Below are 23,174 nucleotides of genomic sequence, written 5' to 3'. Positions count from 1 at the left end.
AGCCTTGTCAAATGATTCATTCCTTTTGCAGTTATTGATTTGAACAAGAAGGCTTGTATATTGGGAATTCGTATACCTCTTTATGTCGCACACTTGAAACAAAAACTTCATCATCCTCTCGTTCTTATTTTTTTTCCTCGACACCACTCCTAAAGGCTAATGAATGATTTCCCCATATTCATATTCATCAATGTTGATCTTCCCCTTTAGCTATACGTGGCAATAGTCCACCACACATGGGAATAATAGAGTCTATTTGATCACCACATCGCAACGCACATATAGCTACGATATGACACGCCTCAGATTATAAATATGTCACTCTCCGGTTGACACGTGTCTCAGTGACTCACCTTATACCACGTCGTGGTGAGCATACCACTACGTTGTGATGATCTAAGAGCTTGACTGTTGACCTTTCTTGAAATAGAAAAGTACTTACATCTCAACTTCAAACGACCATAACTTTCTCATATGAACTCTGTTTTCAATAATCTTTATATCCATAATAGCAAAAAAAACAACATGTGCACTTAGGATTCCCTTTAAATGCTTCTATTTCCTTAATGTATTGTAAACATACATAGAAAACCCAACACCTTCATCTTCTTTGGTTTTGCTCCACCGTCCTATCGACATAGTAGAAGAAAATCGATGTCGCCTTGCCTATTTCCAAAGAACAAAAAACATGCAAAAGGTTTGATTTATGGAGTTGTTTTAGTGGTTTTTAATTAATGGTTTCTGAGTTTAAATGAGCTAAGATGAGTGTTTTTAAGAGTTGTTTTCTAGATTTTACTTTTTTTTGGGGATTGATTAGAGTTGTTTTATGGGTTTAATTGTGTTTTTTTGGGTTTGACTATTTCCTAGAGTTGTTAATACGGTTTGATGTTCATGTGGTTTATGATGATTGAAATGAAGGTTAATGTATGAAGAGAAGTGATTGTTGTGGTAAGAATAATGGTTAGTGATTGATGGTCGTGGAGATTGTGGAATGTTTCAAAATGAAGATATTTTTAACCTAGAGTTTTGGGGTTGATCGGTGGTTGAACCAGTGGTGGAGGAGGAGCAGTGATTGCAAAGAATGATGTCGGTGGTAATCGATGAGGGGGGAAGGAAAGGGGATTGTGGGATAAAGAGAAGGGTTAGGTAGGTTGGTGGGGTATGATGTGGGACTTTTCTTTCAAAACAAAATTCTTAATAACAAATTTTTTTAAAGAAATTAGTAATAGCAATGTAGTTATTTCATATATGATAGGGACATACTGTGGAAGTTTAAAACTAAGGACATAATGAAAAACAAAAAATCAGGATGAAATACAAAAATTGAGCCAAAAACGCCAATTCATATAATGTACTAAAAAGAATGAAGTGAGGGTATATCAACACGATAATAAATAAAAAAGAAGCAGAAGGAAGTGCTATGAATGAAAAACAAAACATAAGGACAAAACATATTGATTAGGTCAAACTACAATGATTATTCATGTAGTTTACTACAAAAAAATTAGATGAGACGGGTCAATACCCGTTTGCATAAATAAAAAGGGAGCAGGGGAGCTAGGTGTCAGACTCCTAACCTCAAGGTTGGAGCAATCACACAAAACCAATAAGCCAAACTTAAGTGATGCTTAAAATTTGGCACAAAATATTAATAAACTAAAGATAAAGAATTATTATTCATAGTTTTTTCTGATTAGGAAAATTATATAATAAGTTTGGTGTCTACTCTATTAAGTTGGAAATTAAAAGGTGGGCTTGTCTACTTGGATGCATGATGGATACCCTTCTATTTAAATACTTTTGGGGAACTAGTGACAGTCAATATGAACCAAAAAAAAAAAAAAACACTAGAAAGCAATTATAGAAAAGTTTGAATCCAAATTATCGGTTTGGACATTCAAGATATTATCTTTTGGCGGACGCCTAACTCTTATCTAAGTTGTATTAGGAACCCTTACTTCCTATTATTTGTATATGGGTGTCATAAACCACTTGGAAAAACTCAAAAGAAGATTTTTATGGGGAGGGTATGAAAGGACCTCTAAAATTCATTGGGTCTTTTGGTCGAAAGTTCTAGCCCTGATGATGGAGGGTAGAATTCTAGTGGTCATCAATGAGTCAATAAATCGTTGGGTAGAATTCTAGTTGCTGAAATGCTAGTATAAAATGTATCAAAATTCAATCTAAGTGTGCAAGTTGTCATAGTTAAAGTGAACCTATTGACCATGTTCTAAATGGGTTGCAACTTTGCAACAGTCACGAGAGAATAGATTTTCAAATGGTGCGGGCTACATTTGCAACGATTCTCTGATGTAATGAAATTTTTCGACTTCGCTGCCAACTGGGAAAACTATCATAAAAAGAGAAATATTTTCATTTCGATATGCTATTGTATGCTATGGTGTGATTGGAACAGGAGAAACAAAGTGTTTAATAATTTAATTTCTTCCTCCACTTTGATTGATGATAATGTAATCTTTTTATCTTTCATTTGACTTAAGCATAGGGGTAAAATGAAGAATATTAGTTGGACGAATTGGGGTTGTTGTCTGTTTCTCGTTTTGTAAAATTTTCACCTTGTTTTATTACTGCCTACGTTTTAGTTACTTGCTAGTCATGATACTTTTTTATTTGAATTATTTTGAAAAAAAAATATATATAAGAACCTATTACAACATGTAAACAGAGTATAAAATACAGCATCCATCTGCCACATAAGTAGTAACCGTATACCAAAGTTATCACCGGTAATATTGATATACGTCAAACAATTATCCATCATCATTTACCTTTAAATTATGAACGCACATTGAATTCACAATACACACACAAATAATTCCAAATTCACATCACATTTATATGTTTGGATTGGGCACAATATTCTCTTAGACCATTTTCGTATTGGTTTTGACCACACAAATTATATTCTTATACCAAAAGTAATATTTGTCCAACTTGTTTTTTGCTTATCCTCTCAAGTCTCAATCACAAAGTTGAGCACCCTTTCACATTTTCCCTTCAACGTTTCATTTAAAACGTTTATAGTATCCTTTACAAATAGTTAATAAAATATCTAAAAGTATAGAACATTTATATATATAGATATTGATTATTTTAACAAAATCTACATCTTGACATCATCTTTTGAAGAATAAATTTAATAATATAACATATAATTAGGATTTTAATAACATTTCGTTACGTGCCTTTTTTTTGGAATAAAAAAGCTTTAAACTTTATGATGTTATTTTCAAGAAGAGCATCTAGCAGCTAATAATGAATAATCACCAAATTTGTTCGTTAAAATTCTTTATTGAAGTAATATATTTTTTTATCAAATATCTTCTTTATAATATTTTATATTTGTTTAATGCAGGATTGAATTTCAAGTAAAATATAAAGAAAAGCAACTGAATTCAAATTTAGACTAACGTGTGGCAATTGAAAACTAAATTAAACTAAAACTAAAGTAACGTGTAACAATTGAAAATTAAAATTCAAACAAAAGAAACTGATAATAATTAAGAGTTTAGAAATTAAGCTTTATAAAAATAATGAACATTTAAAAAGAATCCAGTATTTTCGTAGATTGTTTTTTTTTTTTTTTTTTTAACAATATTCTTATGGAAGAATCATCTCCTATTAAAAAAATACGAATAAATCGGATTCTTGAATTTTTTTTTTTTTTTTTTTTTTTGTGAAATTCAGGTTGAAAGAATATGAATTTTAAGATAAATTAATTGCATCTTTTGTTTCAAATTTACCCTTTATGGATACAAACATTCCTATTTAATTTTGACAATGGTAATTAGTCTTCTTATATTATTACCCACTTTCATACACCCAATTTAGTAATTTAGAGAGGGAAAGGAATTTAAAAATGTACCCTTTAAGCCTTTATTGATACATACATTTGTGACAATGATGAGCAGCATGACAAGGGTAAATTAGTCTTCCCCAGAATCAACCAAAACCTATCCCATTTCATAGCCCACTTTTAGTAAATACTATTGAGAGGGGACATAAATTTACAAATATAACCCTTTTAAATTATGACAATAGCAAACAAATTATTATTAACCATCTTTTATGTATATAATTTACATATTATATGCTACTTTATTCTTAGAGCGATATAATCAGTTTAACTAGACGAATAATCTTTTATCAAAACAATGAGAAGTGGAATAAATGACCAATATACCATTTATATTCTGATCAACTTTCTTTTTATGGTATCTATGCTGATGTCATTATTATTTCTGTAAAAAGTTATTATTTTAATAACTTTTAAACTAATTCTATTGCTATAAGAATAAGTACCATATCAACCATCGTTATGTATATAATTTACATATTATATGATAATTATTCTTAAAATAATAAAATTAGTTTAAAAGTTACTAAAAGAATAATTTTTTACAGAAATAATGAAAATAAAAAACTGAAATTACCAATATATCCTTTATACCGGGATCAACTTTTATCTATGTTGATGACTTATGCATCGATTTTGGGTATATTTTTGTTTTCTTTGGCATTAATACAAATATTTTCACAATGATGAAGAATTTAAAAAAAGGGTAATTAGGATTCCTTTAAAATCACCCCAAAAATTGTCCCAATTCACAGCCTCCACTTTTGGTAATTAGTAAAGCATCCCCACAGAAAAAGGTGGTGGGCAAAAAAGTTGTTTTTGTACACAATGTTGATGGTGGTGATGATGGTCATGATTGATGCTTCTCTATAACAATCTTTTACTCAACCAACACTACCAACAAACAAAGAATCTCTCTCTCTCTCTCTCTCTCTCTCTCTCTCTCTCTCTCTCTCTCTCTCTCTCTCTCTCTCTCATAGTAGGTTAAAAAAGAATTCCTCCTCATCCCCATTTTGTTAATTTCATTCAAGATTTCTTGAATGAAAAACACCCACATGAAGAAACACGAAAAAACACCAATTTAGTGACAGAAAAATCTCTCTTTTTGTTATATCATTTCAAGATTTCTTGAATGGTACACACTAAAACACCCACTTGAAAATCTTCTTGTTTTTGTTCATATGATCTCAAGATTTCTTGAATTATAAACACCAAGTTGAAAAAAAAATCCTTCTTTTTGTTCATATGATTTGAAGATTTCTTGAATCATGAACACCCACATGAAAAAATATTAAAAAGAGCAAATTTAGTAGATATGGAGAAAAAGTGTGGTTGTTGGTCTGTTTTAAGGCGTAGTGTTAGCTCTGGTTCTTGTAAGCCCTCTGTTGAAACAAGAAGAAACTCTGCGACTTCTTTCCCAAGAACCAGTCTTGTTTATGATGCAGGTATTATATCATTCTTTTTATTTGAAATTTTTTCTCCATTTTTTGTATTTTATTGTGAATATAATCTTGTTTTGTGATATATATATATATATATATATATATATATATATATATATATATATATATATATTTGTTTGTCTTTGCTCTGTCTCGTTTGTTTGTAACTCTTATCCGAGAAACTGTTGATTTTGTAGTTTAGTAAAAGTAAATGACTAAAATACCCATCAGAGGATCTACATTTTAATGTATGGCGATTCAATTCAGTGGCATCGCTTGTTGTTGTTTGATTCAAGACAACGAACAAAATAATTAATTTTAATTTAGAATATGGCAAACTAAAAAGGTCGAAATGTTTTAAAAACATTTATATAGAAATGTTTAACTGAAATTCCTCTTAATTTTTATGATTCATAAACGTTTTCATTTCTACTCTAATAAATAAAGATCTTTTTGCCATCTCATATTTTTATTCATTTTACCCATTTAATTTTATGGTTATTTTAAATTAATTTTTATTTTACATGTTATTTTATGATTTTTCTATTTTATTAAATTTTATATATTATTGGAATATAATAATAAATGTATATCAATTTCATTAATAAATTTTCTTTTCTAATTTCAAAATTATTAAATTAAAGTTTCATTAATTTCTTTTATTTATTTATCTAAATCATTTGTTTAAATTTAAAAGAGAAAAAAATATTTTAATTTTTATGATTCAATATTTTTCTTATAAATTTAAACTTCTCAAATATTTCAAATTTTATATTTAAATTTTCTTTTAAATAAACCTATGTAATATATGAGTCTCACACTTAATGTTTTAATAATAGAATAATTTGATTTATGGATTTTATCGGCAAGGAAAAAATAGTTTTTAACGGGTCCTGTTTATCGGGTGAAAAACATATCGCAACGGAAAATAATATTTATATTATTTTTTAAATTGAAAAATAATGTTTTACTCATTTATTGATTTTAAACAATTGGTCACCCAAATGACAAAATATTGTTTAGTAACTTTATTTATATCATCAGCATTGTTTACTTTAAAAGTTTAAATGTTTAAACATGACAAAATATTGTATGATATGATGTTTCAGCAACAGAAACCCGATACTTAAATGCTAGCAACAGGGAGATGTGTGCTCCTAACGAACCTCAAAACTCTTCGGATTTGAACCTAGACGTGCCTCAGTCAGATTTGTCTCAATCAGATAAAAAGCCGTGTCAGCTTCTTCAATTCAGTTTTCATGAATTGAAGTCAGCAACTGGAAATTTCAGACCGGATAGCATACTAGGTGAAGGTGGATTCGGGTTTGTTTTTAAAGGATGGATTGAGGAAAATGGAACCGCCCCAGCTAAACCCGGGTCGGGTATAACGGTCGCGGTAAAGAGTTTGAAACCGGATGGTCTTCAAGGTCATAGAGAATGGGTGGTTAGTATATCACTATATTGTTTAATTTTATATAATACAACTCATTAATGCATGATATCAGCAATTTAAAACCTAGAATCAACAAACTTTGGGAAATATACAAGTTTTAATGCAAGATGTATAAATGACTTTGGATTGGTCAATAGGTTTACTCTTCTAGGACAAAGCTAGTGGTACATACTACATAGATGAGGTTGTTGCTTTTCTTTGCATTGGTGGTAGAACTTGGGTACAACCTATTAATGCATGGCTTTTGCTTGGTACAACTTATAAATGCATTGAGGTTATACGGTACAAGACATTTCTATAAGTACACAATGTCTCTCTGGTGGTACCCTGGACATTGGAAAATGAAAAAGGGATAATAACTTAGAAGACCATTGAAGTTTTAAATTTGTTAAAAAAACATCATTTAAGTATTACATGTTCAAAAAACACCATCAAACTAAGACATATGTTCAAAAAATACCAACGAAGTACATATTCTGTTCAAAAAACACCATCTTTATGGTTTGGGGTAACTTACATGTTTAGCCCCTAACTTTTTTTTCTTAACTCGGACAGTCCGTAACGTTTATATTTATTTTTCCTTCGGACCATGATCGAGTTAAAAGACTAATATACCCTTATTAGTTTCATTTAAAATTCATTTTTATTACTTGTAATTATTTATACAATTGATATATTTATAATAAATAATAACATAAATTGTATAAACAATTAATAAATAATATAAATAATGTTAAATGAAAGTAATAAGGGTATATTAGTTTTTTAACTCGATCAGGGTCCAAAGTCGAAGCAAATTTAAACTAAAGGGATCGTCCGAGTTAAGAAAAAAAAGTTAGAGACTAAATATGTAAGTTACCCCAAACCATAGAGATGGTGTTTTTTGAACAAAACATGTACTTGGTTAGTGTTTTTTGAACATATGTCTTAGTTTGATGGTGTTTTTTAAACATGTAATACTTGAATGGTTTTTTTGGAACGAATTTGAAACTTCAATGGTCTCTTAGGTCATTTTCCCAATGAAAAAATATCAATGTTTTTAATGTACAACACATTAATGCGTGGGATTCATATGGGTTGTACATTTTAAAGTACAAAACATTTGGTTAGAGATAGAGACATACGAATAGTACCCCACATGTCACCTTTCTTGGATGTTTGGGTTCTATTGCTCAATTCACTGATGCATGGATCATTAGTACAACTTAAACATGCATTGATGGGTTGTACCATGCAACACAACTAATGCATCGTTTTGTTGTTTGTGCAGGCAGAGGTGGATTTTCTTGGACAACTTCATCATCCAAACCTTGTTAAGCTCATTGGATATTGCATTGAAGACGATCAACGGCTACTTGTTTACGAATTCATGACACGTGGAAGCCTTGAAAACCATCTTTTTAGAAGTAAGTTTCTCCGACATTAAAAGAACCAAGATTTCTTTATTTTCCGGTAGCACATTAATGTTTTTAATTGTCATGAAACTTATATGTTTGTTCCTAAAAGTCAAAAATAAACTTTATTAATGGTAACATGGTTAAATTTCTTGAAGGAACCATACCCTTACCGTGGTCTAACCGGATCAAAATAGCGACGGGTGCCGCCAAAGGGCTAGCTTTTCTCCATGGTGGAACGGAACCTATTATTTATAGAGATTTCAAGACATCAAATATCTTACTCGACACCGTAAGTGCATTTGTTTAATTTTAGTCTTTTTAAATGGACTTTTATTTATGTGGTCAAAGGTTTGCATTTTGTTTCAATTCTAAACAATTAACGGATTTTGAGTATCTGATCTACATCTTACATCATGATGCTTCCGGGTGGTATTGTATACTAGCTTATGGGTATGTTGTAAGAATATTTCTTTTTTATTTTTTGTTCATTAGGAATATAACTCGAAGCTTTCGGATTTCGGGCTAGCAAAAGCAGGACCACAAGGAGATAAAACTCATGTCTCTACTAGGGTTGTTGGAACTTACGGCTATGCTGCTCCGGAGTACGTGATGACAGGTACAACTAATCATGCATGTTGTACAAGTTTTAAACTGGCAAAACTTTGTTGTGTTTTGTATATATACACGACAATTATCGATATAAGTTGTATGGAACTAATAGACGTTTTGTTTAAATTCAGGACACTTGACGTCTAAGAGCGACGTTTACAGTTTTGGAGTTGTACTTCTCGAAATTTTGACAGGACGAAGATCAATGGACAAGAAACGTCCTAGTGGAGAGCAAAATCTTGTTATGTGGGCCCGTCCATACCTAGCTGACAAACGAAAAGTCTACCAATTAGTTGATCCTCGATTGGAGCTAAATTATTCGGTTAAAGGGGTCCAAAAGGTGTCTCAAATAGCATACAACTGTCTGAGCCGGGATTCAAAGGCCCGACCCACTATGGATGAAGTTGTTAAGACCCTAACCCCATTGCAGGACTTGAACGACTTCGCCATTCTATCTTATCATGCTCGTATGTCTCAACAAGGTAGGCGTAAAAAGAAAATACCCGAAGGGACTCAAAATGTTTCTCGTACGGGTTCGGGCAAGCAACAATGTAAATAGAAGTTGTACGTTTTCTTTATGTTGGGGCCGAATTTATTCGGATTTTTAAGACGCATATGATGTAACTTTTTGGGTGTCAAATATTTGACAAAGCTAATGTTGGATTGATGACTTGTATATTATGTTTTGAGGTTTGTACATTCTTTGAATTATAGCCTAATTAATATGAGCCCAACTCTTTAAACCATTAAGTAGATATATGTGCATCGATACTAGGCATGCACAAACCGGATTTTTTTTAAACAGAACCGATTCTTTAAACCGGTTCGGTTCACTCCATAGCCAAGGAAAACCGGTTCAGCCTCAAACCGGTTCACTCAAGAAATTAATCGAACCTATCTAAACCGGTTATACCGGTTCCAAACCGGTTCATACGATATAAACCGGTTTCAATGACAAAATTCTCGAATAGATGTAAACCGGTGGTTCGGTTCATTGTGGACCGGTTCAGCATAAACCGGTTTATCGGTTCTTTGACCGGTTCGGATCTTAAACCGGTTTTTCTGTGCACCACTAATGGACACAGACACATTGGCGATTTGGCAGGACCTAAAAGAAAACCCTTGGCCCATTGAACCGAAAAGGGGTTTTATAATTTATGGCAATTTATGTAATAAATATTTTCATCAAGTAAGAGCATTTTTAATGTTTAGTTTTTAAAAAGTTATTTTTTATATAAAAAGCATTTTGAACTTTTCTTTATCATCGGAGAATAAGATTTTTTTTAAAGATTATTTCAAATATTTATTATCAACCGACCTTTTAATTTTCTTCAATTTGTTTGTTACATTTAATCCCTAATAATAATAATAATAATAATAATAATAATAATAATAATATATTTTATACCATAATAATTTTTAAATATTAGTCTTTACGAGGTTAACTAGTAGAGATTAGGGATGAGCTTTAGAACCGGACCGGTTCGGAACCGGAACCGGTTTTCCTATATAATAAGAACTGGGAACCGGACCGCCGGTTCTGGTTCCTATCCCGGTTTTTCGGTTATTTTTCAAAGTAGAACCGGTTGAAATAATATAATATGCTATCTTCCGGAGCTTGTAAATGATTCAATATTTAACCAAATTATGATTTTTTACATTCTAAATTGAAGTACAAACACTAAATTAAATAATGAAAAAAGAATCAAGTAATTCCGACTTCATATGAGTAAGTTATGTGCATTTTAAAAGCGATGTCAGATTCCAAAAAAAATAAAAAATGCTGAAACAGAAAAAACGCAACATTGATATGTTATCTTCCGGGGTCTAACCAAAATATGTGTTTTTATAATCTAAAATGTACTACAAACACCAAATTACACATTGGAAAAAAAATTAAGTAATTTTGACGTCATATGAATGAGTTATACACATTTAAAAAATTGGACAGATTAAAAAAAACAAAAAAATAATGCTGAAATAAAAAAAAAACGCAACATCGATATGCTTTCTTTCGATGCATGTTTCTGATTCAATATCTAACCAAAACATATGTTTGTACCGTCAAAAATGAATTAAAAACTTCAAATTACATGTTGGAAAAAAATCAAATAATTCCGAATTCATAGCAGTGAAGTATGCACATTTTAAAAAATGAAAAAAAATGTCAAACAGGTTCCGGTTTTTAGAACCGGGACCTGTTTTCATAAAAATGGAAAACCGGTAACCGGACCTATTTCCAATTCCGGTTCTGGTTCCGATTCGGTTCCGGTTCGGTTCCGGGTCCGACGATTCTAATGCTCATCCCTAGTAGAGATGTTTTAACCAAAGAACCTTTGACCCAGTGGTATTAAAAATTTAGGAATAGATGTTCTTTAATTAAGGTTGTAGGTTGAAATATTCTACTATCATTGAAAACGAAAAATTCTAGAATTAAAAATAAAGTAGTGATTATATGTTTAAACCGTTCTTAGAATATATATATATATATATATATATATATATATATATATATATATATATATATATATATATATATATATATATATAAGTGTCGGAATGAAGTCCATCGTAACAAGATCTTCGTTTCCTAATTAGGTTTCTCTAGTTTGGAGTTGTAATGAAGGAGGAAATGAATGAAGGATTTGGAGGGGTAAAAACTTCAAATTAATTATAAAAATAGGATTTCATTTGTTGCAATATTGCGGTGACAATGATGGATTTGAAAATTAGTAGAAAGTAAGTTGTTGCATGTTGAATAGAAACTTAAGAGAACTTAAGCTGACGAACTATAAAATCCACGGGCCAAAGTCGTGTTAAGCAAAAATGTTGAATAGAAAGTTAGGAGGACTTAAATTGGCGAACCAAAAAAGTCAGGGATCAAAGCCATTTCAAACAAAAATAATCAAAAACTTATTACATGTGTAGCGTAAATAAAATTAAGTAAGATTATTTTTTATGTTAACAAACGGAAGTTCAAATAATTAAAAACGTATTATATATGACATGATTCATATGTAGGTACATATAAATAAGCATGAAAACTTTAAATTTATTATAAAACTAGGATTTCAGTCGCCGCGCATCGTGGTGACAATAATAGAAATGAACAGTAGTAGAAAGTAAGTTGCTACATGTTGAATAGAAACTTAGGAAGACTTAAATAGTCAAACCAGAAAAGTGGTAGGACGTCAAGCCACCATGCAAATTACACATTTTCGCTTGCAAATAAAACGTAATATAATAGTAAAAAAATAAAATAAAAGAAGATCGATCCACGGAGAAATGATTGTATTTAATTACGAATGCAATTCAATTGAACAAGTGAAATAAATCTAACTAACTAAAATGAAACTAAATGGAGAGTTTTGTAATTTGTTCGAAAACTAAAAAATTGTATGAATTAAAATGTTTGCAATTAAACAAGATGGTGATATGCTCAAATATTATACAGAATTGGTCAATTAAGACAATTCAACACAATGAATACTTATTTGTCTATCATTATGATTTAATATGTAAGTTTACCATTCATCTTCAAATTTGTTATAGGAATCATGAAACATGATATGCCAAAATTCTTCAAAAGGTAGTATGGAGGTTGGGGAAGCCCACAACACACCTACTTAATCAAAGTTAAGGATTCAATTGAAGTAATTGAACCCAAAAGAATTGATTAGTCTTAAGAATGAAGGAATTCTCAATTTTTGGAGAATGCTTACACATTTATAAATGAGTCATGATCTATAAGTTAGTGATGATTTCTACCATCATAAATATAACTTCCACTAATCTAGGTTAGATAATTAAGATATAATAAGAAATAATTTCTATAATTTGAACCCTCGAATGGGGAGATCACTAGTCTTGAACGTCGTCGACTACATATTATAAGTCTTTTAGGGAATTTATTAATACGCCATAAAACGACCTTTTAATAGAAGGTTATATATGATAAATGATCTTAGCCAAAGTTGTAGTAGGTTTAACAAGGATATTTTACGTTTTGCGATTAAACCAAGTATGTTAGGTGCATCGTAAAAAGTGAATCGGAGTTAAGTTATTTATTAGTCTAAGTAATCTAAACTAAAGTCATAGTAATCATTAATCTGAGAGCATGCATATAGAGAGTGACCAAATCTGACTTCATATGAGGAAGTTATGATTTTTCGAAGTTTTCAGCGCAGTTGTGTTAGCAAAGAAATCGAAATTAAAATCGGTTTATTGTTAGGAAAAAATGATCTAAACGAGAGTTAGAGATCTCGTGAATAGGAGTTTGTCGATTTAAAGACAGCCGAGAATGGATGTCATATGAAAAGGTTATGATTTGGATACACACTTTAACAATCTAAGCCTATTAAAATATAACTTTAAAAATAAATTGAGAATTAGCCGATGGACTCTAAATGATAGTTGTAGATCTCATAGGTAGCTACACGTGGATATAAAGAACGTAAAAAATGGAGTTCGTATGAAGAAAATACGAATTTTTGAAGATTTCTCAGCGATGCCATACGCAGGAGGCGCAACACACATTTCTAGAAGCCAACCTCATCGAACCAACCGAAAACTGCAACTAACACGTGTCATGAAGAGAGCGGCCGACCATAGCCAGGGCGCCACGTGCCTTCCTTGTTTTTGCCCTATAAATATGCAGTGACCCCTCATTTGTTCCTCACACCTTCCGTAATTCCTTTTCTGGAAATTTCTTCAATAAATCTAAAAAATTATTGGTATTTAGGATAATTTAGCTAAGCTATGAGGTCCCTGAGAGCCCAGCAAGTGGAAGCTTTTGGGTCGGAGTTATGTCCAAGCAATTTCTCGGTTTTCGCAAAACAATTATGTAAGTTAAGATACACTTATTTTATTTCAAATATAACTTATATTTATGTTTATAGTAGTTATTATGAATCTATAAATAAGAGTTATCAATGTTTCTAAGTCATTATATTGACTGATCTACTTACAGGAATGATGACTATGCTAGATTTACTGAGATGTTTAAAACGAGATTTCCAAACAGTATACTTTGTATATCAACAGACCCTACCTACTATATGATCTTACCTGGTTATTCCTTACTTGATAGATATTGATGTAGACACTGGGGATTAGTGAAGAATTTGTTGGATTAAGGTGTCTAAGATCCTAACTAAATTGGTATAATATTGATAAATAAAAGTAAAGTCATTTTTGATTTCCTCTCATAACCAAGAAATTGCTTAGATTGATTGTAGAAGAGAGATAAATGATTTATTAATATATTAAATGATTAATATATTAATTAGAAATAGTTATAGATAATTTAGAATTAATATGAAATTATTTTTTGGTTAATTAGAATTAATTAAAGGTTGAAGGACTAAAGTTGTAATTGTTCAAAAGTTGAGCGAAGAAGAGGTTCCAGAACCTTCCTTATATGGAAGGTTTTGGAGACCCTAAAAGGATTTCTAGAAGAATCCATTTAGATAATCAAGGAACTGGATAACTGTCTTATTTGAGATAATATTATTATGCTCAAATCAGGGTTTCTAGATGTTTCCTAATCAACTATAAATAGGGACTTATGCATGGGAATTTTCGACCACTCTATCCTTCCATGGAAGACCTAAAAATTCATCATCTCTCCCTTCTATCCTATTCTTTATAGGGTTCTTGTGTTGTGGGTGTGAACCATTAGAGGCCACACACAATTGGAGCTTGTTTTCAAAGAGACTTGTGGATTGATCTTGTTAGAATCAAAGATATGTTTACTATTAAAAAAATAAGAGGTATGTAATTCTATGTGAATTTCGATTTCCATTAGGGTTTTAGAAGCTTTGTTGTTTAGTAGTATGTTGCTTTAATAGTGTTATGACATAGATCAAAGTATGTTGCATATACCCTTAAGAGTATAAGTATTTTTCCGAATTATTACATGTAAAACCCATTAGAATCTACACTATCCTTAATCACCAATAACATTAGACTAAGACCTAGTATTAATCATACTTAGACCACGTCAAAAGGAAAAGTTAAGGTGTTAGGCGAAGCTCTGTCCAAATCACCAATCATCCACCTAAGTTAGGTGAGTTCATATTCCCTTTAATGAACATGATTTTAATAAAAGTATTAATGAAAGTATTGAATATTTTTCAAAAAGTTTATATGTAAGCTACATGCTTATTTCATGGAATATGTGTTACAAATGTATTTGATGATATACGATATACGAACCATATATGTTCTTTATGTGTTAAGACATATATCTATTATTACAAGATAATAATAATAATAGAAGTATTATTAGAGAGAGATAAAAATGTATAATACCTAAATATTTTGTGTTAAATATATGCATTGAATTAGGATAGTGTAGCCTAAACAGAGTTGGTATTGGAAGCCTAGTACTTTTTCCCATTAATGAGATAAGACTTATTATGGATACCTAAATCAATTAAGTTTGATATTAGGTAGTCTCATTCATAGAATGTGTGTAATTTAGGAGCGGAGGGTAGAGTTCTGCTCAATGGTACGAAATATATGCCAAAGTAAAACATAGTACTCCTTTTGGAAGACTAAAAATGGTAGGTCCAGATCAAGAAACTGTAATGGTATGTCTGGTCATCTCCAAAAGTAAGATGACAACACTTGATCATTCTAGATGGTTTTGTGAATTACATTGCTAATGTTGCGTTTATAATCTATAGACGTAGATGAAATGGGATACCATATTTGTCAAAATACTATGATGGCTCGAGTGCCTTTATGACTTACACTGGCCAAGGAAGCCCCTAGCTGGTAGTCAAACCCTTGCTTTAAGATAGTTTATCTTCCAGATAATCTTGGACTAGGATCTATGAGGATCAGTTGGGATGAGTATGATTTGTTTATAGGTATCTAAGTTTGAGAGACATTGTTTGGTAACAGTTGGTTTTGCAAGATTACTTTATATATATATATATATATATATATATATTAACATCGTGGGATGGAAATCCTTATGTATATCACCAAGTTTCCCAACCTGACCCAATCAGTTTGTAAGCATCATAAGTATCAAGACTTAATTTATTAGAACTTGATTAGGATGTTGAGTGATTAAGAGACAGTCTGTAATGGTGTTCAGGACCATTAGGCATTTACGCTGTAACTTATATATATATATATATATATATATATATATATATATATATATATATTGAGTGTGACATCTTTAGGATTTTATTTGAGGTAATCTTGTTCTCAAAATATATTTTTTTTGTATACTGGGATTTTTAGCAAATGAAGTATCATGATTTTTAAAATGTAAAGAAAATTCTTTTTGGTTTTGAAAATTAGAGGATGTCACAATAAAGCCCTTTTCCTAAGAAAATTCAATGATTCATTTCTAAATCAAAGAAAGAACCAACAATTGCTTATCAAGTACCAAGCTCATGATCAAACTATTAAATATGCATATGAATTATGAACTAATAATCATAAACATGAGATAAATTATAACCAAACATTAATCCTTGAAAACTCACAAATATCCAATGGTTTTGGCCCAATTCAACAAAAATAAAGTAACTAGCCATTCATGGCAATAAGAAAATGATCATAAAAATGTTTTAACATCAAGGAATTAGCAAAATACAAGAAGAATGAGAGGATGAATGCTCTACCTTTCGAAAATCGCCTCCAAGCTGCTCCAATGGTGTAAAAATCGATCTAGGGGATGCAAGACGTAATCTCCAAGGTAAAGGATGGGTCAAATGACAAAAATGCTCCCGCAAATGTAGTTGTGCAGGAACCTATGCATAGTTGTGTGGGTGGAGACCTTACCCTCGCAAATGATGTTGAAATGATGTTGGCTCATTCATCCACTACTCCACCCCACTACTTTTTATTCCCTTGGTCCCCTCCACACTTCACATGATTTAAAATGGACCAATCATCTTCAAGCATCAAAATAGATAATCCTAGCCCATCTTCAAGAGTCCATGACCCATCAAAGTCTTCAACACATCAAGCCTAATTCTTCCAAAGTAGATACGAAAATCCCAATAACTCCTCATAAGCCCAAAAAACCCAACAAAAATCTAACCCACAACCACAACCACAACAAGACTCCAAAAACCGAAAAAATGCCTTATGCAAAAGAGAAAATACATGATACGATCTAAAATGAAGAAAGTATAAAATATGTATGTAATTATAACAAAAAAGGCAAAAAATGCTAAAATAAACTATAAAAAAGAAGTACATAAGAAAAACTATCAAATCACCCAAAGCTTAAACCATACTTTTCCTCAAGTAAGAAAAAGACTAAAATGAGCTGGGGATGAGAAAAACTTAAAAGGAAAAAGAAATGTTACCATAGACCTGATGGGTTTTATACAAATAATCCTATGTGTGCATGCAACCCTAGAGTTGGATCTATGTTATCACTATTAGTTATACAACATTATGAACACTTGAAGAACCCTAAAAGGCTTCTAGGGATTTTGAAATCCATAAGGAAAGATGAAATACATACCTCTTGTTGTTATATTGTAATAACAACTTAAATCTTGAATCTTCTTGTCTTTCAAATCAAGTACCACAAGTGTAGTACCTCTAATGGCTCACAAACACCAAGAGCAAATGGAGAGGCAAGAGGGAGAGAGAAGAGGTATGAAATTCGTCCCTAGGAACCCTAGACAAGGCATGGACGAATTCTTATGGCCTTAGGGGTCTTTATATAGTTGTAGAGATTAGGGTTTCAGTCCTTATCCTTATCTAGTTACTTGCCCACCAAGTAACCATAAGATAAGCCTTGAAAACCCTTATCCTTATCCTTTGGACGATTTCAAGGATATCTTATCCCTTGAATTTGTCCAACCTATATCTAGGATAACCATTACCATATTTTGTAACTATCACATAATTACAATTCAGCCCCTCTAGTTTAATTAATTACACTTGATTACTAAATTAATTCTTAATTAACTTTTGACCAAAATTAATTAAACAAATATGATTTCTCCTTTAATATATTATTCTTATAACATATTAATAAATCATAATAACCTCTTTCTCTATTATTTCTCCAGTCAAGTTGCTCTAGTGAAGGCAACCCAAAAGGACCATGCACAATCGGGTCAAGTACTTGACAAATATGGTTACGGGCTTAGACACTAATCCAACAGTCTCCCACTTGGATAAGTCTAGTAACTATAATAGTAAGTACAACCCGATTAGCAATCGTAGCTCTCAAAGACTCTGTCAAAATCTGATCTTATCAGTCACCTGTCCTTTAGATAAGGGATCGTATATTCCTCCATTCTAGATATCTTATAGACGTGAGACATGGATTGAAATCATTCTCTCAGTCTATGTGTTGTTTCCCGATTTCCAATTTACGACGACTGACTAATTGAACAAATCAAATTAGCCCTAGCCCGACTGAGCATTTATGTTTGTCATCACTAAATCATCGAGGGGACCACAAATATCGCTTTTATCCCACTTTGGGTAAAAGGAACGGATAAACTTCGAATCAATGTTTGCTTGCACTCACTCACCAAATCACACACAACAATAAATTTTACAACACCAAGTTACCGGTGCGTTTACATATTATCAATGTGTAACCGATTCGCAAGATACAACTCACATATCTCGGTTTTAAGAATACAAGATATTATCGTCTCACCAATCGCTCGTGATAAAATCCATGAAGCGATCCAAGTGAGTGTGGGTTTAAACCAATGCTCAAAATCATATTCATAAGCACTCATGAACGTTGCAGTAAACCTTTGCTATGTCTAATACACTTTAGACAATCTACAAACCAATTCATGACAGTCTTCATTCATACATACTTCCAACATATGAACGACTGTGGACCATTCGAATAATTTGATTATTCTGAAATAATTAATTATTCAGAAAGTCAAAACATGCAAAGTGAAACACAAGAATAATACTAATCCTATATGGTCCCAAACCTTTGAGTATAAATAAAACACCTTTTATTTATCACCATATCGATTACTCATTATCCATTGTTTAATGTTTCAGATAATCAACTTTATAACTCGAATCATAACCACAATTGTCCCATGCTCCAAGCATGCACACTTTGGTTTCCCATGGTCCATACTTTGTGAAATAGATCAATTGAAACTTTTCAAATGCAACTTATTTCACAATCCCCAATCCTTATAATTAGTGTAAGAATACCAAATTCTTGCCACCTTTTAGAATATGTCAAATTCTAATATTTTATGTAATGATCCTCTTGTGAAGTCACGGCACAAAAATCACAAAGACTCGACCAACGAAATCACAAGGTACTCTATCAAAATTGTTACATAAAATTTTTATAGATGTGATGTCTCTTACTCAAAGTACATTCCTTTGAACATCCTTTTGCATAAAAATTTCTAATCTAGACATAAATTCTTAATTTTCAACTCCCAATTATGGAAACATTTCCATATTTACCATATGATAACTCATTCTTAATAGAATCTTATCTATTCATAATAATGTCGATATGGTCCATTCAATACCATACTTCCAACCACTCACAAGTGACCAATCTTCAACGAACTTTAGATCGTCCTTTGATATTGTTTAATTATCTTAGTCAATACCAATTCTTGTCCTTTTTCCCTTCTAAATGCGCTAGACATTTGGAAAATTTTAGAATGGTCAAATATTATAGCACTTGCAATCGATCCTTTACCCGAAGCGTATGGGACACGATGCATAATGTCTTACATAAAGATACGATACTCTATCAATCTTCTGCCATAATATTTTATGTGTCACGTTCTCACTATTCGAACTATGAAGTGGGATACCGTAATCATAATCGAAATTTAAGAACACACTATGTATCCTTTGACTAAATTTATTAAAATTTCTCAATCTAAGCTTTAGATTTTGAACGAAATATAATATTCTCTCCCTTAATTATAGCAAAACAACTTTTCGACCCTTACGACTTTGCAAAGTATAATTCTTGTTTTCTATAATTAATATTGCTAACTAGCAATACTTACCATAATAATCATGCTCCTACTTACATGATGATTATTTCTTTACCAGCATAACACTTATGCTCCCACTAGCTTCGACATGTATTCAGAAATCAGCTGAACTTCTAGAAAACAATTTCTTAAGTTCATATTTCTAATACTAGATGCTTTGATAAGACTTTATCTAAGCTTCTCAAACTCATACACTTTTCCTTGGACAGCTCATATATATATATATATATATATATATATATATATATATATATATATATACATATATATATATATATATATATATATATATATATATATATATAAACGATTCTAGGACTCATATCAACAAGTCTAAAATGTTCAGACCCATTTGCCATTTCCCACAATTCGAACTATGAAGAGGTATGCCGTAATCATAGTTGAATTTGAGAAACCCAAATTACATAATGCTATCTTCAAAATCTCTCTTAGTGAAAGCGTTTCATCACATCCATTTTCATGAATGAGAGAAACCTTATGACACTTAGATTTTTTGGTGTATACATTCCCATCCATGTGAATTTGTCATAATCATAATCACAAGATAATGTTAGTGACAAATTCAAGCTTCTTATGGATAGAACTTGCTCTTCTTAATTTCTTGCCATCAAGGGTCCCACCATTACTTCCAAGTTATTGAACAACCCACCCCTTCATTTCAATGTACTTTCCATTGAACAAGGTTCCTTGCCCCTATACAACCCATTGAGAACTCGTAGAACTCACATGCATAATTAACTCAATTGGAATGGCACAGAAACAAAATTAGTGTCAACATGATAGGTTGTAAACCTCAAGTCGTGTGCTAGGGATGATTGATAAGGTTTATTCTTGATTTGTTCTTGAAACCTTTCAAGACCATTAAGACTCCCACTGACTCCTTGACATATAAGGTTCTCTTGTCAAGAAACATTTCTTGACAAACAAATATTCAAGAGTCAGTGTAGTTTTATCAATACAAAACATTTCACATGATTGTTGCTAGTTGGTCTTTGTCTTATCCAAGACATCACAACTTACCAATTTCAAATGTGCAAGGATAAGAAAACCTTTTTCCCAAATTCCACACTTGATGAATGTTATAAACCTTCTTAAGACTTGTCACTCAATTCACAATCTTGGAGTATTACTCTAAGACTTGATATTGGAATGATGTATGATTGACTTCTTGATTTAACCATTTCCATAATTATCGATTCCTCTTTTTAGACATACAAATTGTACTAAGACTCAATTAGAGGATCAATGGATATATGGTTCTTAATCATTAAGACCTATCATAAAACATAATAAAAGGTACTCTCCCTTCTTCTTAGAGCAGAGAAACTTTTATCTTTCTGCCTACTTGATTCTTCTTATTCGTTCTGCTATTGATTGAAACTCTTCTAATCAAACCATAATTATACTCAATCTTATAAGTATAACCATATTCACTAAACTTTAGTAAATCATGACGAATATCTTTGTCACTCTTGTGGTAGACTTGATCAACGTACGACCTAGTGTATTTGATCTCCTAGTCCTTCAATTGACACTTTGTCAAGGAATTAGTCCAAATTTCCCAAATGTGAAAGTTTCCATTCATCATATAATACTTGTTATATGATTCCAATTTCCTATCCACTTAAAACTTCGGCGATGTGAAACACTCCCTATTTGGTAAAATCTAGACACTTCCATGAATAACCTAATTAAGAATCAAATCCATTTTGCTAATAATAGAAGTACACAAACATCAATTTTTCATATATGCCATTGTAAGGATAAACAAATAAGATAAAAGCAAAATTTATTTTATTCATAAAAGCAGCGGAAAACATGTCCTTACAATGCAAAATTCAACTGAAAAACTATGTAATCAAATGCTCCTACCAAGTCTATCATAACTTCCTAAGCTCAAAATCTGATCTTCGAATCCATGCGATCGTAATCCATTTCTTCGTGATCAGACTCATCTTGCTCTTCCATCAAACTTCCTCTCTTTTCTCTAATTCTGCAAAACATTCAAATGTAATCTTATCACATTATGTATAAAGAATAGGAATTTAATGGAGTTAGATAGTGGATTTTATACCTGAAGTAGAGCCATACTTCTTGACTCTCCCATCTCTTGGACTCTTCAGGTCCTTTGGGCAGCTTCGTATCCATTGTCCCTTCTCTTGGCAGCAGAAACAGAGGGGTTCTTCTAGAGTGTCCACGGAAGCATGGTTGGTTGAATTATCAGACAAATATGCTCCATTACTTCGCCAAATCATTTCCGATTCAGCAGCAATAAGCATGTAAGTTAAGTCAATGAGGGTCGCGTCAAGATCCATCATATAATACTCTCTTATGAACTTATCATATGATTTAGGGAGTGACTGAAGAACCCAGTCCACAACTAACTTATTGGGGAAAGACGCACCCAACATAATCAACCTATCAATGTGTGATTTCATCCCTAGGACGTGAGCACACACGGGTTTACCATCTTCATGTTCCATTGCCAATAGGGTTTCGGTGATCTTGAACCTTTCAAATCTTCGATCTTGTGGGTCAGGGAGAACAACGGGAGGAGGAGGAGGGAGTGAAAACAAGCTAGTCCACATTGATCCTTCACTTTGGAACAAGCTTTCACTTTCAACAAGAATACCTTTTCCTTGGGATTCGGGAAGACCACGGTTAGAATCAAACAGCTACAAAACAGGAGAAATTTCAAGTTAGTTGATTGAATCCTTAATGAAACACCCAAATGAGACATTAAGGATAGGATCCAACAACATTATTTACACATTAGAAGAGGGATGCCGTAATCAACATGCAAATAATTCGGAGGTAAGTGAATGACGATTCACTAATTCTTCACCATGAAAAACATAAAGGCTTAAGTTTTAAATGTATTAAGAATTCCTAGATTTCCTTTGAGATTCATTGAACTTTTCAATGGCATGTTTAAATCTTGATATGCCCCTCTAGTTTGTGATTGGGATGCCGAGGATCACAAAGTGGGTGTGAATAACCATGCAAATGTACATGGTGCTCTCATTGTTACAGTCACCTATTCGATGTGCCGGTAAACCACACACGCTCCATCGAACTATGACAAAAATTGAGTAACCCTTTGCCACCTTTTCTTAGAACCAATTAGTGTGCCGATTAACAACACACGCTCCACTAACTTCTTAGCAAGGGTACAAAGTGTAATTTCATGGGATTACATCAATTTCACATTTGCCTAAAGTATCTAGGATTGGGAATTTGCAAAAGCGTTTAGTTACTTTACATAGATTCATTATACTTATTAATGAAGAGAGGATTGCCCTATCCTACGCGTTCGGCTAACGACCCTCCACCAATCAAGGAAGCGGTGGGTAAGAGTGGATACCCATTAAA

The 23,174-nt window shown here is 31.9% G+C and overlaps 1 protein-coding gene across 1 annotated transcript; it reads left to right on the top strand.

Annotated features, from left to right (window-relative positions):
• The first annotated feature begins 5,059 nt into the window (after positions 1 to 5,059).
• Positions 5,060 to 9,459, top strand: LOC145068928 (serine/threonine-protein kinase PBL35-like). Its single transcript, XM_079015897.1, has 6 exons — positions 5,060 to 5,322; positions 6,429 to 6,763; positions 8,043 to 8,178; positions 8,325 to 8,458; positions 8,662 to 8,785; positions 8,910 to 9,459. The coding sequence occupies exons 1-6, from the start codon at positions 5,193 to 5,195 to the stop codon at positions 9,335 to 9,337; spliced, it is 1,287 nt and encodes a 428-aa protein (XP_078872023.1). The 5' UTR covers positions 5,060 to 5,192; the 3' UTR covers positions 9,338 to 9,459.
• Positions 9,460 to 23,174: the final 13,715 nt, after the last annotated feature.

Source organism: Lactuca serriola, chromosome 8 (assembly GCF_051521515.1).
Source record: "Lactuca serriola cultivar US96UC23 chromosome 8, Lser_US96UC23_V15, whole genome shotgun sequence".
Lineage (NCBI taxonomy): Eukaryota > Viridiplantae > Streptophyta > Magnoliopsida > Asterales > Asteraceae > Lactuca > Lactuca serriola.
The sequence above is the reverse complement of the archived record's forward strand: the minus strand, read 5'-3'. Positions and strand labels throughout refer to the sequence as shown.